We start from the raw sequence: 17,645 nt of genomic DNA, 5'->3' as shown, positions 1-17,645 counted from the left end.
GGTATGGCCAGTGGACTTGATCAAAGGCCTTTTATGTAGCTATAAAGAGGAGGGGGGCTGGGATACGGGAGCGCTGCGTCTTGTCCAGCAGATGGCACATGCGCTTTGTGTTGTTGCTACACCCCCTATTTGGAAAGAAGTCAGTCTGGTCAGGATCCACCAGGCCTTGCATATAGGAGCAAGATGATGTGTCAAGATGACCGTGAAAATCTTGGCGTCCACATTAAGTAAAGAAATGGGATGATAGGAGGAGCAGTACACAGGGCACTTACTGGGCATAAGCACTACTGTGATCATGGCAAGTAGCATGGTATCCGTCAGGGGACTGGTGGTGCTAAAGGTGTTATAAGGACCTCATTAGGAGTGATGCCTTTATCCAAGGCGGAGGCATCCCCCTGTGCAAGGTCGGAGTCAATGTGCCCAGTGTCCAGCTCTTCGGCTATGCACAGGGTAGCGTAAAACCATTTGATCGCTCGTACAATATAATCATCCTGGTAGATAGTGGTACCGTCCGGGCCCCTAAGCTCCCCTACTCTGTGGTGGACAGCTTACAAGCAAAGGCAATGTGCTATCAGGTGACCCGCTTTATTTCCCCCTATGTAGTATTTCTGTTTGGTGCTAAGATGGGCATATTCTGCCCTATCTACGTCCAAGGCCTTAAGCTGCTTGCGAGCCACCGTAAGTTGTTGCAGTGTAGCGAATGAGCCAGTGAGCCTTTGGGCCTCTTCCAATTCTTTAACTTTGGTCTCCAGGTGTGTTCAGGGGGTGCGTTTGTCCTGGTTGAGGTGGGCCGCTACAGGTATAAACTGACCACGTACCACAGCCTTTAAGGTTTACCAAAGCAATGACATAGATGTCGCTGGGGTATTGTTAATGGCTAAAAAGGAATTAATGGTGTTTGTAATCTCAGTAACTGTATCAGTATATGTGAGGAGTTTGATATTAAGGGGCCAGCTGCGGGGGGAGATGCTGTGACTGGAAGAGAGCAATTGAGGACAATGAGGGAGTGATCAGAAAGGGCAGCCACACCAATATCCGCTGCTGTGGTCTCGCTAGTAATACGGGGGGTGGTGCTAAAGAAGTCGATCCTAGTGGAAGTCTGGTGTGTTGCAGAAAAAAATGTGTAAGCACATGTAGTGCTTATGGCACTAAATGTCCACTAATCCTAGCTCCACCAACCACTGTTTGCATGCGGGGGAAAGAGCTCAAGTCTGACCTATCCTCTCTGTGGATCTGTCAAACTGCGCATCAGCCACTATGTTAAAGTCTCCCCCTATGATCACATCAGAGTCTGGGGTATCAATAACGTGGTCTATCGCTTCTTTAAAAAAGACTTCCTAATGTTTGTTTGGGCCATATAAGGTTGCCAGTGCAAAAGTGTGTTCCTTCAGCTCGATCTGGAGTGCTAATAGTCAGCCCAGTAGTTCCATTTATGTTTGTGTCCCTCTTCCTGTAAAATGGGTGTCCAGGATGATCGCCACCCCTGCCTTCTTCCCCGGGCCAGGGGAAAAGTATTAGTGGTCAATCCACTGGGATTGCAATTGTTTCCAACCAGTCTTGAGCAGGTGGGTTTCCTGGGTAAGCCCAATGTCACACTTAGCATCCCAGAGGCAAGAGAGCCGCACAAGGCGTTTTACAGGGGCATTGAGTCCTCGGACATTTAAGCTAAGTATAGTGATCATGGATATAGAGGTGGGCAAGACGCCATAAGTACAAGTGGGGGGGGGGGGGCGGTCAGGAAACACACGTGTATCCCTAAAAGTTAGCCATAGTGTAGTGGCCATGTGATATGCAGAGAAATATAGGTTATCAGGTGTAGGGAAGAGGGGTTGCAGCAAAAAACAATTTAACAAGAAAATTTCCCACCAGGGAATGTAACAATCAAAAGCATGAGGGTCCACTTCACCTGCCATTATTTGTGTCGAATCATGGTGTGAGGTTGTTGTGGAGCTCTGCTGCCAAGCAGCAGCAAACTATGTGGGAGAGCTATTCCCCAAGTCAGAAGCCATCAACCATACGAGCCCAGAATATCACAAAAAGGGGGGCCCAGTTTCTGCTGGTCCATCAGCGTGAGAGTATTTATCACCCGCACAATCTGTCAATGTTCACTTTCTGGTTTTGTTGCACTGTCTCGGTGCTGCAGTTGGCGAAGCAATGATGCTCTTTCCTTGCGGAGTTCTGTCTCCGATGGTTTGTGCACTGTCTTCTAGCTTGGACGGGTGGAGCAGTGTACATCTGGTGGAGACGAGGCTGGCCCACGAGAGAGAGACCACGCAGAGGGCTCTACTAGGAGGGCGTTGTAGTGCTAGAGGCACTCTTGTGGTCTGGCACCCTGTGATAAGCTTGACTACCATTATTTTAACTGACTTTGGTGTGTTATTTTGTCCTAGCCTTAATGTACAATGTCCTGCATATGCCTTGCTCTCTTAAAGGTTTCTTTCTTGTAATCTTGCAGTCTTTCAGTGGGAGCTGTCATGGAGTAGGACAGCCTTGCCAAGAACAGAATGTGTGGGATGTGCATTTGGAAGCATGAGAGGGAGCGAAAGGTGTTGGATGTACTTTTTTGTCTTGAGTTGTGGTGTTGTGAGAGGTGGTGCACACGTGTTCTGTGTAGTGCATTGAGAGATTAAGTATGTGATGCTATAGGCAGTGGTGCAGAAATGTGCATTGTGTTGTACACTGGGAAGAATGATGAAGTTCTTACTATTGGCTTTGACATGGCCTCATGTCTTCTTGAATTCTGACTCTGCCTTGCTTGAGCTTTATCTGCGTGCACAGGAGCGCTTGCAAGTTGTTTGGGTTAATCACGTTCAAGGTCTTTTTGTTTTTGTGAGAGATTGTTTAATGTACTTTCGTGAGCTTCGTCAAGATAAAGGCGGGAACAAGCGAGGGAACGTGATAACTCCTTCCTGCCATGGAATGCTTGCCTGGCAGCTGGTCAGTTTCAGGAGGGTTCCTGGCGCGGAAGGAAAACTCTCAAATCTTCTAGTGTGTGTTTTGTGATTATAAAGCTAAGGGTTGTTGACTTAGAAACCGGGATTTTGGAATCCGAACGGGGATGGACGCTTCTACTTCGGTGCATGGAACCCTGGTTGCTGAGCTCTTATCCCCGGCTGTGAATCCCCTGGTCAGGAGGGGGCTAAGATGCAGTGTTTGCACCAGGAGAAGTATTGAGTTTTGACTAGTGCCATTGTGATGCGTGGTTCCAGTGGCTGTGGTCATTGGAGGTGCTTGAGCTTTGATTATTGCCATTGTGATGTTTGGCCAGTGGCTCTGATCATTTGGGGTGTCTTTGTGATGTGTGAGTGAGGTGCACATCCAAAGTAATCATTTGATGTATCTAGTGTATATATCTTTCTGATCTCTTGCAGGACGTCCAGCATATTTGCTTGAGTCTTATCTCATATTATCTGCTGCTTGCCTATTCATGGTATCATATTCATTGCTTGCATATAAACATATACATCTCTATATATATTTGAATGTTCTGCATTTGGCATCTGGGAAAGCCTTTTTGTTAGAGAGCATTGTGTAAGATATAACCCCAAGCCTTATTCTAAAAGAGAGAGTCCTTGCATTTTGTAAAATAAAACCCTTTTCTAAAGGTGTTTGTATTGTTTTATGTCTCCTGCTTCGCCCTGTGGGTTTGAGCTACCGAGTGGAAGATTCTGTATTATCTGAGAGGCGTTCGTATCCAGTAGAGATCACGCCTCTTCAAGAGTGCAGATAGTCTTTGTTTTGTTTTTCTATACACATTGAATCCAGCAGGGATGGCCCCATTTATTTTGGATTCCATTTTCACAGAGGAGGTCAGTCAGAGGCCTCAGGGTCCTGCGGTGCTGCAGTTATCGGGGAGAGGCCTTGATAAAGCCTTCCAAGTCTATGGCGTTTCTCTCATGCACCACGGCCATGAGGATTTCCTTTTGCTTAGAGTAAGTGGAAACAGGTGAGTGTATCTTGTGGTTGCCCCGGAGAGCGCGATGGGAGTCTTGCTCTGAGGGTACGCTCAAGGACAAAATCTTGGTCAACGAGCTACGGGGCAACCTGGACCCACCGGCAACTGCCACTGTCACTAGAGGAACGGCAGGGGGCGCCTCCCACGTCTGATTTGTTTTATTCCCTGGTTGTTTGGCAAACATGTCTTTCAACTTGGAATCCTTCTTAGGGTTGAGAGGTAATAGTAGTGCTGTGCGTGAGTTTGGAGTCCAGTGAAAGGAGTGTGCAACAAAGACCGCATCACAGCCTCCAGCCGCCTGAAGACAGTCAGTTTGCTCACTCAATTGCCTCCCTACCAATAAATAGCGAGTAGGGTTCCAGGGCTGGCGGCAGAGGGTCTGAGAGAGCATTGCAGCAACAGCGGTGTGGACCTCAGGTGTAGAACGACCCAGCCAGGGGTCCCAGCAATACCGCTGCAAAGGCTTGGTTACAGAGCTGGGTGTAGTCAGTTGTAATGGTATAGAGGCGATACACTGAGAATTCATGCACTTTCTGGCGGGCAGAAAAGAGCGATGACAGTGGCAATGAAACAGGGCTCCTCCCTGATCAAATGTAGTCCTCCCCCTCAGGCAGGCAAAGAGGGGGATCCCGCGGAAGGTACCCCGGCTCTAAGGCAGAGTCTCCAATATAGGAAGTTATAAAGTAAGACCCCCTATGGTCTCCTCCAAGCATCAGGGCCACAGTGTAAGGACAGGAGGCCTTATCTCCTGTGGAGCAGGAAACAGGGTAAGCAGTAGTACTGGGTGGGGGGACACAGCTGGAGAAGGAGAGACCTGCTCCAGTTCATGTATGCCGCCAGCGGCCTGAAGCGCAGGAAGGGGTGCTGGGCAGCAATAGGCCAGGCACGTATCTCTCAGTCCACAGGCCCAATGAAGCCACCAGCAGGCTCAAACGGTGGTTGCTTCTCAGAGGGGGAGAGCGGAGTGCAGGGCAATGCTGTAGGGATCCACACCAGTCTGCTCCTAGCTGTCTTACGGTCCAGCCCTTCAAGGCGGTGCGCGGCCGCCTGCAACAGGCCGCACCTAGCTGCTGATGCCGCCACTGACCAGCACCAATGGCAGGCTGTCAGGGCGAGTGGCTTCCCAGGACGTGCCGGCGGGGCCTCCAGCAAGAGACCTTACCGATGCAGAGGGTCTCGCTTGTCTGGCCCAGTAGAGAGGGAGGAGAGCTGCTGTGGCTCGGTTGGCAGGCCGTTAGGTCGGAGGCCATATGGAGGGCGCCATCTTAGCCGTGTGGCCGATCACTCAATCTAGAATCCAGCTTTCACAGGCTTACTCCAGTCGCCGGCAATCTCGCTCAGACAAAAGATGTTTAAGAGCCATTCCATGTCTGGAATCCGTCTATGAGGGGCTCAGGGAAGCGATATATCCACCCCGGCCTGGCAAACTTATGGCAGACCTCCAAGGAGGTGCTGCTCCATGGGTGCCATGTTGAATACACCCCTTGTAAGGACATTAAACATTAACATGTCCTGCTCTTAAATATCATGTACTCTGCCTTATGAACAATTATGGCTAACTTAGGATTGACTTATTCATATTCAAAAGGCAAATTTAAGCATGTGAAAAGGTGGTGTTTGACAGCTCGAATGTGCAGTATAAACCCGCACAGCCATGTTGCTGGTGGCATTGCCACTTTAGTGGTGGCACAATATGTGCTGCATCTATAGTGATATTTAACTTACAAGCTCTGGGTGCAATTGGTAACATACACTAGGGACATATAGGTAAGTTTAATATATCAATTAGGATTGTAGCAAAATTCAATATGCTTTTAGGGGTCAGAGGAGTGGTGCTAGGGTATTTACTGTTCAGCAAAGGCCCAGTGCACAAAGTAAAAACAAACCACAGCAGCATCAGAACAAAAAATATGCGAATGATTATGTTGAAAAGAGGCATTCTCTTACATGCTCTAAACCAGAGACATGCATCACAGCGTTTTGCAGAATCTGCATTGTTCGGGCCAACGCTGGACGTGTTCAAATATGTAGAAATGTGGGTGCCTCTTTCACTTTAATTTGGCCCGGGGTCACCCTGTTCGGTCGGCGGACATGCAGTGCCCATGGCAGAGGAACACCAGCTAAAGTTTGAGAAGCCTGCCCTCCTGAGACAGATCTCACTGCCCACAGTGCAGCCGTCAAGGCAGGGTCCATTGTAGGCAGAGGCGTGCCTGACCCCTCGTCAAAGACCTATTTATTTGCCTCAAACTAACTCCCATGATGCCCACACATGTCCTTGTGCACACTGATGCCCACACATGTCCTTGTGCACACTGATGCCCACACATGTACTTGTGCACACTTTCCTCCAGGCAGCCAGACACAAACATGTCCCTCTTTCAATTCTCAGCCGCCGAGTGACAAACGTTACTCACTTGTGTCTCCTCCGTCACCCTCCACGTCCAGCCAGAGAGAAGCTTCTGAACTGTCTGCGAAACTTTGTGGAAGCGACAGGACAGATGTTAATACGGGGCCACCTGAAAAACATTCCAGAAAACAAACCAATGAAATATCTGCAAAAGGCCACCAAAGAACCCTATAAACCCTGTAGTGTCGTCTGTCAGTAAATTAAGCAAACATGATTCGGGTGTAGGTCTAAAACTGCTGCACAATCTTTCATTTCATTGTTTTTACTAGGCTCCTTTCTAATCTCCTTGGCACAAGTGTAAAAGGCATGTGGAGAAGCGTCCCCGTGACAACCTACTCCTCCTTTTATCATTTTGGCAATATCAGTACATTTTCTGGAGCAAACAACCTTCGCAGGTGCAGGAGGCCATTGTCGCAAGTTTCCAAAGCTGTGCTCTCCAGGACTATTGTGTGCTGCTCGACGCCTTTGGATGTGGGAGATCACACATGTCATCAGCGGTGACCACAATCCCCGGAACCATCCCATGACAGTATTAATGCTTCATGGCAGTGTGTTTCCGTAGCGTGTTGTGTCTTTTTACACACTGGCTATTCCTGGTGAATGCAAGAAGTGTCATGAAAGAACCTCATATTTTTAGGTCTCGGCTAGCGAAGGCTGCGCTTGCGCAGTCTCGCTCGCGAGATTTAATGACTTGGAGAAGAGGGGCCTGAACCCGCCTCTCTTCTCTCCTCTTCTCCATTGGCTGGCGTCTTGAATACTGGTCATCCATTGGAGAAGAGGTTTGTCTCTCCAAACAAGCCCCGTCCTTTTCGGATTTGGGGGCGTTTTTTTTCGATTATTTCTCTTTTTAAAACACGCCCATAAGACAGCGAGTCTACGGCATGTCTTGCTCACGCTGCCTACACGCACCAGTCGGCTCTCTGATTGGTTGGCAACTACCAAATAAGCACTGTGATTGCTGGACTTTGTCAACCAATCAGAGAGCCTACTGGCCCCTTGTGCAGGCAGCATGAGCAAGACACGCTGTAGACTCGCGTGGTGCCCACCCCGCTGGTTCGTGCCCCCCTGCGTGAGGCTGACGCCAAGAACACCTGGGATTAGCTGAGTCGCTGCGATGCCCGCGGCAACCGGGAACCAAGGAAGAGTCCGCCTGTGTGGACGTGTAATGTACCGTCAGGCTGCTTACGTACATTATTATTTGCTACGTAGATGTGCTAATGACTGTTTGTGAAAAATCTTCTTCTTATTATTATTATTTTTGAGTTTGTTATCGGTGTCGTGTTATGAATACTGTTGCTTCGCTTCTCTGCCCTTCCAGTAATGCCCGTGTCCCTTCCTTCCTTACACATGCCGCGCAGACGGCATTTCTTGCCTCCCTCTCGCGGCCTGCGCTCCCCTCGGTTCCCCCAGCCTCGCTCACTCCAGTTTTGCGTCACTCGCTGTAGGAACAGGAGTGTCACCTCCGGGGCCGGAGAGCGGACCCTGTTTCCTGGTCACTGCCGAGGCCGCGGTTCGGAGCTGTGATCTTCGGGGCAGACGACCCCTCCCTGAGGGGAAAACGGCGCAGAATAACAGGGAGCACGCTCTGTCCGCGAGACAGCCAAAAGTCAGAGAAGGCGGGGAGCTCAAATGTGTGGGGCCGGGGAATACAGCCCCAAGAGCACCTGCTGCTCACAGCACTTCGAAGCTCCACTCGAGTCGTAGTAAGAGCTGTGGAAACAGATTGTTTGTCACCACCAACCTTATTAATGAATATTAAGAATATTATTATTATCTCCAGAAACCCATCTGTCCCGCTTGAAGTCATCTGTGGCTGCTTTAAATGTGCCGCGCGGACTCCGGACTGCTATTCTTGACCCCGGATCCTGTGGCTGAAACCACGGACCTGCAGGGCGCAGGCAGGATGCAAGTGGTTCATCTGTCACTTCAGCTCCTAGAGGGGACGCAGAAAAGACAGCTGAAGAGTGGGCGCTTATAAGGCCCGATGTTTACATTGTCCTAAAGCGTGGGGTTCGCCCGTTTCTAAGCTATACCTATTGTGACGGATAAGGTAACTCAGGCACTGAGAAATGAGTCCAGGATCACACAATGTGCAAGTGTACAGCTCTCAATTAGAACATAGCCCGCCTGTTCATTGCTCAATGTGTGAGAGGTTTGAAAGGTGTGCACTGATTGGCCCGGTGCAGGCGGTAAATGAAAAATAAACCATTACCTGAATTTAAGAAATTGGATCACCCTCACCACGGTGCAGATTCCGTGTGCAAACATATTAGGGCATATATTTGCGCAGTATGCTTTGTGCTCGATTTAGCCCTGTGCGTGCAAAAATAGGATTGTGCGAATGCTTTAAGCTCATTTTGCTTCCCTTGTACATTTTTAATATTTAAGCGGACAGCTTCCAAGCAAGTGCCGGCGCTACACCGGAGCAAACACAGTTTCCATTCAGCTCTTGAGTGTCACTAGTGCAAACAGGAACACAATCACGTCCCACTGACCCCAGAAGGGTTCTTCCCAGGATGCATTTCTCATGGAGATGGTGTTATTCTTATCCTACTCCAAATAATGGCGGGTATTCCTCGGAAACGGAGGCATTGCGGCTCTTTATATTCAGGACTGACTGACTTCTGAATGTCAGTGTTGCTAGACAGCCAGATGCTCTGCTCCCAGTGCAGCGGTGGGGGCTGAGGCCCCTCCCTCTCGCATCCCGGCCAGGGAAGCACAGCTCTCATTGTTCATCAGAACTTCCCAATAGCCGGCTCCGTTTTATTGCCTTGCACTGTTGCCATTCAACAACAATTGACTCTATTTTATATTGTGTTGACAGTCGCAGGAGTTCACAGGACGGGGTGAGCTCGAGCTGCACATTTGAAGGTTGTTTCTAGCTCGATAACCCTGTCTAGATCAGATTCCGAGACAATCAGTGCCTCGAGGAAGAGCTTTCTTGACCCGGAACTGGAAGCAATCTCTGCACAGGTTGTCTTAAGTATCTACTGGCAGTCTTTTATTCTGTATAGCCTTATCAACGTCCTACTTCCTGCCTGAAACACCTGCCCCCTTCCTAATCTATTTATAGAATTATTAATTTTATATATAGCGCCCTGTTGCCCGAGGCATCAATGCGCTGCACGGGTCACACAGACACCTGGTAACAGTACTGCAGTACACAGAAGCGATAGATACGTTTATAACACTGCACCTCCGGGGAGTGGCCTTAGAGTCAGAGGGTACGTGGATGTGTTACTGAAAAGCCGTTTTTTTCTGTTTTCCTGAACACCAGCAGAGTGGGGGCAGTTGTAGTTCCTCGCAGAGGGAGTGCCAGAAGCAAGCAGCAGCACCACAGAAAGTGTGTGTGTGGCTCTGTGTGTGGGTGCAAATGCAATAGGTCTCGCATTTGAGAGAGATTAAGCTATTGACATTGTAAAAACAAAAACAAAAAGAATGTCGTGAGCAATGCCAATAGCTTCAACTTTAACAATGCCGAGACCATTGCATTGTAAATGCTTGTTATGTTTATTTACAGAGTGCTCATTTGTGACTAACGTGACTACGGATGCGCCGAGGAAGAAAACGGCCTAAAACTGAAGCTATTCGAACAGCTATGTTGGTGTTTGGACATAATATCATTTTGAAAATATCGGTAGTCAGAAATATCGGAAAGTAAATATTGTGGTACGTGCACAAATATCCACGACAAAATTATTGTTTTTTGAGAAAAGTTATATCGCTTTCAATAATATAGTGGCTAAAAATATCCTATTTTAAATATTTGAATGTGTTTTAGTTGATAAATTAATTTTGTGTTCAATAATTTATAATTTGAAGTGATTTAGAATTTCTAATTCAATTTTTAATAGTAATTTATATTGTTGTAGCGGTTTTTAGGGGATACGGTGGGAAGTTAATTAATACATTTTATTTAATTTTATGATTGACATTTATTATGTAAATCATGTAATATTGATCTATTTTCGTAATATGGTAATTGCAGGCTGTTGGGTTTGTAGGGGTTTAGGATGGAAAGTTAATTAAGCAGTAATTAATTATTTATTATTGGTAAATTAATTATTTTATTTTAAATATGTAAATTATGGAATATTTATTTATTTTATTTATATTTTACTTGCATGCTGCTGGGTGTGTAGGTGTCTAGGCTGGGAAGTTGATTTGTAATAATTAACAATTAAGTACCAATTGTTATTTAATTATTTGATTGATTTTACATATGTAAATGATGGAATACTTATTTTTTTGTTATATTTTAGCTGCAGACTACTAGGTTTGTAGGGGTATAGGGTGGGAAGTTAATCACTAATTGAATAACAAATATTTATTAATTGATGATTATTTTATCGAATACTAATTACGTAAATTGACTAATTGATTTAGTTTTGTATTATATATATATATATATATATATATTTCATGTTAATTAATAATTTTTATATTGAAAGCTTTTTTTCTGCATTCATGGTGTTACTTATATATGAAACATGTTAGCAGTGAACTCTTGTTTAGACTGCAGTAGGAATAGTAAAATTCACCTCTTTGCCGGACACCATTTTCCCTACTGTTGTGCTGTTTGGAGCGGGAATAGTAAATTGCTCAGAAATCTAACACTTTCCCAACTGTTGCACTGCCTGGTGTGGGAGTAGCAAAGATAACCCCTCTCAAGTCCAATGCTTTCCCTACTGGTGCACAGATTGGAGTGCGAATCAGGGGAGTAGCGAGAAAAAATAAGTCCATCCCACTCGGCCCTACAGCTATCGTCATCCCCTCTATCTTTCCTCTTTTCTCTCCCATCTTCTATCTCTCCTTCTCTGTCATTTCCCACTTTATCTTTTCTGCCACTTCCTGTGGCTCCCTTCTTTTGTCTCTCTGCTCCCATTGGCTCGTTCCTGTTTTTGCCTTTCCTCTTGTTTTTCTTTTTTATCTCCTTCCTCCCATGTTCTCTTCCTACATTCCCCCCTCTCTTGTGCCCTGAACTCATTGTCCAACTGTCTCTTCTACAATCACCCTGTTCTCTCTATGCCGGTCTCTGAATTCTCATTCCTCTCCATATTTAATTTGTCTCTCTTTCTCTTTTCTCTCCTCTGCCTCGTTCTCTTAATCAGACCTCTTTTGTTGTCTTTGGTCTTCCCTCTCGCCCCCATGACACCTTTCTCTCTCCTGGACAGTTGACACAGCACGAAAAACACAATAAATCACGCGTGTCCCTATTATTACAAATGGGGTCATTCATTAAAAGTATTAGTAAAGCTATCAGTTAGACAAAAACGTCACTACAACTGAAAAGTGGCGCATCTTAATTCTACAGGAACGTTGGGTGTTTTTCTTTGTTAAAGGACAAGATTAATATAAAAAATTATGTGATTTAAATATTAGATTTGGCAGCTAGAAATGCTGGACAATGCTTTCTACTTTGAGCGAAATGCATTCTGGTTTAAAAAAAGATTATTTTCGTCAGTCTTCAAAGTTTGATAGGGAAAGCAGTTTTCGGATTTTATTTTCAGTGCTTCCTTTCCATTTAGGGCAAAATACCTTTAACTTGGAATATAGATTTTACCAACATGTAGGAAAAGCAAGTTTAGCCGCCCTCCGCCACCGATGGAACGCTCCAACAGGAGCATCTTATTAAAGAAGTGTGGGAGATAAAGGGAGCTAAGGGCTTGCTCTCCCAAACGTAACTTTGGTCCAAACAGAAAACGGATATCTTACCAGCCATGGAAGCCAAGCACTGGGCTTGAAGGAAGGACTCCAACTCCCTGTCACTTTATCTCGCAGGAGCGGAAGCAGCTGGTGGAGGCCTTCTGGGGTTGTAGTTGTATATGAGCAGGTCGTCAGCAAGGGAAATAGGCTTTTAAACTACAACACCCATGAAGGTCGGTCACTGCAACAAGCATACCAAGGTGGTGCAGTTTTGCACTCTGATAAGCTACAGTTAGTTGTTCGCCCAATGTTCTTGGGCTTGGTAATACCCTCACAGCCTCCACCACCACCGCTCACGCTGGTGGAGCGGCAGGGGGATTCACAACACCACTGGTGAGAATAGTACATTTTACCCCACCAAAGTCCAACACTTTCCCCACTGTTCCACTGTTTGAAGTGGGAATAGTACATTTTACTCCTCCGAAGTCCAAAGCTTTCCCTCCTGTTGCACAGACTGGAGTGGGAATAATACATTTTACCCCTTCGAAGTCCAAAGCTTTCCCTCCTGTTGCACAGACTGGAGTGGGAATAATACATTTTACTCCTCCGAAGTCCAAAGCTTTCCCTCCTGTTCCACTGTTTGAAGTGGGAATAGTACATTTTACTCCTCCGAAGTCCAAAGCTTTCCCTCCTGTTGCACAGACTGGAGTGGGAATAATACATTTTACTCCTCCGAAGTCCAAAGCTTTCCCTCCTGTTCCACTGTTTGAAGTGGGAATAGTACATTTTACTCCTCCGAAGTCCAAAGCTTTCCCTCCTGTTGCATAGATTGGAGCGGGCATTGTAAATGTTAGCCTTTCGAAATCCAACACATTCCCTACTGTTGCGCTGTTTGAAGTGGGAACAGTAAATGTAATCCCTCCAAAGTCCAACACTTTCCTATTGTTATTTAGACTGGAGTGGGAATAGTAAATTTGACACCTCCGAAAACCAATGCGTTCCTTACTGTTGCACTGACTGGAGTAGGACTCTAATTCCCCTGAAGTCCAATACTTTCCCTACCACTGTAGTGACTCGAGTAGGAATAGTAAATGTAACCCCTATGAAGTCCAACACTTTCCCTACTGTTGCATAAACAGGAGAGGCAAGAGTATGTTTAATATTCTTAGAATCCACTAGTTTTCATAATATTGCTGAAAAATAATTTCCACAGCATTGATTTTTAAAAAAAAATCATGTTATTTGTTTTTATTTTTTAATGTTTCCAGTATTTTTAGAAAATGTGTTTTGGGGTTTTTTACATTTTTATATTGCCTTTATTGTCGACATGAATACATTTCTTCTTAGTCATTAAAAAAAATATTTTTCAAGGTTTTATTGTGTGTATGTGTATATATATATATATACTCACTGAAAAAACCATAGGTTTCACACATGTTATAGTTAGCTGGACATTTCACTCGTAAAAAACCATTGAAATTCCCCCGTTATAGTTAGTTCAGCTAAATATAACACGCGCGACCGCAATCCACTGCTGATGACATCACATATTACATCACTCATGACATGGTCAGTGACATCACTCATGACATCACTGATGACATCTCAAATGACATCACTGATGACATCACTGATGACATCACTAATGACATTATCCAGTGAATATGTGTCTTTCTGAAAAATAAATATTTTTTATATATGTATATCTAAAGGTTAATGGAAGAATAAATGGGTAAATAAGTGTCTAAATGGATGTTTTTTTTGGTAAAATTAATTGTATAACTGACTTATTAACATTATCTTAGTGAATACAGTGATGTAATATGTGACATCATCAGCAGTGGATTGCGGTCGCGCGAGTTATATTTAGCTGAACTAACTATAATGGGGGAATTTCAATGGTTTTTTACGAGTGAAATGTCCAGCTAACTATAACATGTGTGAAACCTATGTTTTTTTCAGTGAATTTGCAAGGTTTTTAAAATGCTAATTCCTAACTATAACGTGTGTGAAACCTATGGTTTTTTAAGTGAATTTGCAAGGTTTTTTAAATGCTAATTTCTAACTATAACGTGTGTGAAACCTATGGTTTATTTAGTGAATTTGTAAGGTTTTTTAAATGCTAATTTATGTATGTATTATTATATTTTTTATATATTTATTTTACAATAAACTACCTATGTATATAGTTATAGATTGACTGTATCCTTTAATATGGAATGGCTCGTTTAAAATGTTTTTTTTTCTTTAAGGGTTTTTCACCGTGCGCGCACGGTGCGCGCACCCCGCGATTTTTTGAAGAAAAAATAAAATGTTTTTTTCACCCTTCGGGGTCCTTCAGGGACCCCCTGACAAAGGCTAGGGGGTCAGGAACTCTCTACCCTGCCCCCTTTTCACGTTCTCCACTTGTGCTTTTAGCTCTCTTCTGCCTCTAAAACTCAAAATGGCAGCTGGGAGGTGCGCGCACCCCGTGATTTTTTGAAAAAAAAAATGTTTTTTTCACCCTTCGGGGTCCTTCAGGGACCCCCTGACAAAGGCTAGGGGGTCAGGAACTCTCTACCCTGCCCCCTTTTCACGTTCTCCACCTTTGTTTTTCACTGCCACACACAAAATGGCGTCCGACACTTCCTGATTTTGACCGATTCGAATGTTGACTGACATCTAACCACCAATCAGAATTACGCTCGCGCACGGCACCGTGCGCACACAGTGCGCGCCTATAGATATTTATGTTCTTTTAACTGCAATTTTCTCAGAAACTACTGAACAGATTGACACCATATATGCAAAAAGCACATCCCTGACCTGATGACTACCTCTTTGCCAAACTTCAAGTAATTCTGTTCAGCTGTTCGGGCTGTACCTACGACTAAAGGTCCTATGGGAAAATGCATGGGGAAAACACGTTTTGGGACCACCCTTTTTTCTCAGCCCCCGCTTGACGAATCACCCTTTCAGGGTAGGAGCTGAGCGGAGCGCCCTATTAGTTTTGAAAATTTCGCGAGGATTCGTCAACCGGCGCCAAAGTTATTCAAAATAGAATTTTCAGATTTCCTATGGGAACTCGGTCCTAACTATAACTATCTACTGGCGACCACCAGTAGATAATATATATATATATATATATATATATTCACTGAAAAAACCATAGGTTTCAAACACGTTATAGTTAGGAATTAGCATTTAAAAAACCTTGCAAATTCAGTGAAAAAACCATAGGTTTCACACATGTTATAGTTAGCTGGACATTTTACTCATAAAAAAACCAATGAAATTCCCCCGTTATAGTTAGTGCAGGCAACTATAACTCACGCGACCGCAATCCTCTGCTGATGCTAATACTGTATTTAGACACTTATTTGCCCATGTCTTCTTCCATTAAATTAGGGTGTATAAATCTGCTCTTCGTTGCGCTAAGGTTCAATTTTTTGAAGAGAGAATAAAAAGTTCCTCTAACTCCTCTAGAGAGACTTTTAGAGTGATAAAGGAACTTCTTAAAGTTCCCGAGCCCTTGGTAACTCATGATAGCCCAGGTGAGAAATGCAAGGAGCTGGCGAACTATTTTCATATGAAAATAGAGAACATTCTAAATGCCTTGCCCCAGGCTGTCCAGAGAATAGATACTGGCAGTCAGCCAGGGGGAGTTCTTGTCCATTTGGACACCTTTGGGCCAGTATCAGTAGATGAAGTCCTTAAGGAACTGGGCGCTATGAAGAGTGGTTCCCCTAGGGATCCGGTCCCTATGAAATTCCTGAAACAGGTAGCAACCGTTATTGCGATCCCGGTTACGGACCTAATTAATGCATTCTTTGTCCAGGGCTTGGTGCCACCGAGCTGGAAGAGAGCAGTGGTAAAGGCTCTCCTGAAAAAGCCAAATCTGGATCCATCGGATCTGGCAAATTTCAGGCCCATTTCCTTGCTTCCTGGACTCGGTAAGATCGCTGAAAGGTTGGTGAACCGTCAGTTGTCATACTTCCTGGAGTCTAATGGCCTGTTGCGAGACTCTCAAACTGGATTTCGCCCAGGTCAGGGCACCGATGAACAAGTTACTTACCTTCGGTAACGCTTTTTCTGGTGGATACAGTATCTGCCTGTGGATTCCTCACCTTGTGAACATCCCCTGCGCCAGCATTCCACGGAACTTTTCTTCCCCAGCATTCCACGTCGACGTGGGCGACGTCATAATACATCGGCTCCGCTCGCGACTCCGATCGACGTCACCGGAGCCATAAGAAGCCCACGTCGGCGTGATGACGTCAGTTCCACCCATTTTTTCCCCGTGCCTTCGAGGCGAACAGGTGGACTAACAACAGACTCAAAGTATACACAGTATACAACACACCAACACATATGCATAGCATACAAAGGAAAAGAATGCTAAATAAACAAGCATTTCCCACAATTGCACAACAAAGCATAAAAACATTACCACAAGACCTATTTCATGGTATACAAAGGTGGACAACGGGGAGGCGGGTGGGTCAGTGAGGAATCCACAGGCAGATACTGTATCCACCAGAAAAAGCGTTACCGAAGGTAAGTAACTTGTTCTTCTGATGGATACATCTGCCAGTGGATTCCTCACCTTGTGAATAGATTCCCACAGCAGTCCCCACTCCCGGAGGAGGGTGTCCACCTTCCTATACCAGAAAATCTTGCAATACAGAGCGCGCGAAGTGGCCCTCCCTCCTCATCTCAGAGTCCAAGCAATAATGCTTTGCGAAAGTATGGAGGGAGGCCCAAGTCGCGGCCTTACAAATATCTGCCACAGGAACACCCCGGGCCAGAGCAGATGTTGAAGACTTAGCTCTAGTAGAGTGAGCACGAATACCCTCAGGAGGAGTCTTACCAGCCAGGGCGTAGCAGATCTTGATGGTCAGTATTATCCATCTTGACAGCGTGCGCTTGTGCACCGCTCTACCTTTAGAACGACCAACGTAGCCAATAAAAAGCTGGTCATCAATACGAAAGTCCTTGGTCCTGTCCAGATAAAAACTCATAGCCCTCTTCGGGTCAAGGCAATGGAGTCTTTCCTCTTCTTTGGAAGGATGAGGGGGTGGATAGAAAACAGGGAGGGTAACAGACTGCCCCAAATGGAAAGGAGTAACAACTTTTGGCAGGAAAGCAGCCCTGGTCCTGAGAACCATCCTTTCAGCATGTAAGGTAAGAAAAGGAGGTTTGGAACTAAGAGCTTGAAGCTCACTCACCCTCCTTGACGAGGTTATGGCTACAAGAAAAACCACCTTAAAAGATAACAGCCTCAAAGGACACGTATGAAGAGGCTCAAAAGGGGACCCCATTAAAAAGGTTAAAACAAGATTAAGGTCCCACTGAGGCATTACAAATGGAGTAGGAGGAAACATGTTTGTAAGGCCCTTGATGAACCTCAGAACAACCGGAGATTTAAATAGTGAAGGTTGATCTGGGAGGCACAGAAATGCCGATAAGGCCGAAAGGTAGCCCTTGACCGTGGCCACAGCAAAACCCTGCTGAGCCAAGGAAAGAGCAAACTGGAGCACATTGGACAGACGGGCCTTTAAAGGGTCAATGGACCTCTCTCCACACCACTTTACAAATTTAGACCACCTGTAGGAGTAAATGGACTTGGTGGAGTGTCGCCTGGCCGATAAAATAACG

General features: G+C 45.4%; 1 protein-coding gene across 3 annotated transcripts in view; it reads right to left on the bottom strand.

Moving 5' to 3' along the window:
* Positions 1-17,645, bottom strand: part of LOC146813537 (uncharacterized) — a 469,352-nt gene that overhangs the window by 47,661 nt on the left and 404,046 nt on the right. For all 3 annotated transcript variants that reach the window (XM_085620297.1, XM_085620296.1, XM_085620298.1), the window contains one exon: positions 6,370-6,471. In XM_085620297.1, the coding sequence (XP_085476423.1) occupies positions 6,370-6,471 (102 nt within the window). The remainder of the gene's footprint in view (positions 1-6,369; positions 6,472-17,645) is intronic.

Source organism: Triturus cristatus, chromosome 7, assembly GCF_964204655.1.
Source record: "Triturus cristatus chromosome 7, aTriCri1.1, whole genome shotgun sequence".
NCBI lineage: Eukaryota > Metazoa > Chordata > Amphibia > Caudata > Salamandridae > Triturus > Triturus cristatus.
The sequence above is the reverse complement of the archived record's forward strand: the minus strand, read 5'-3'. Positions and strand labels throughout refer to the sequence as shown.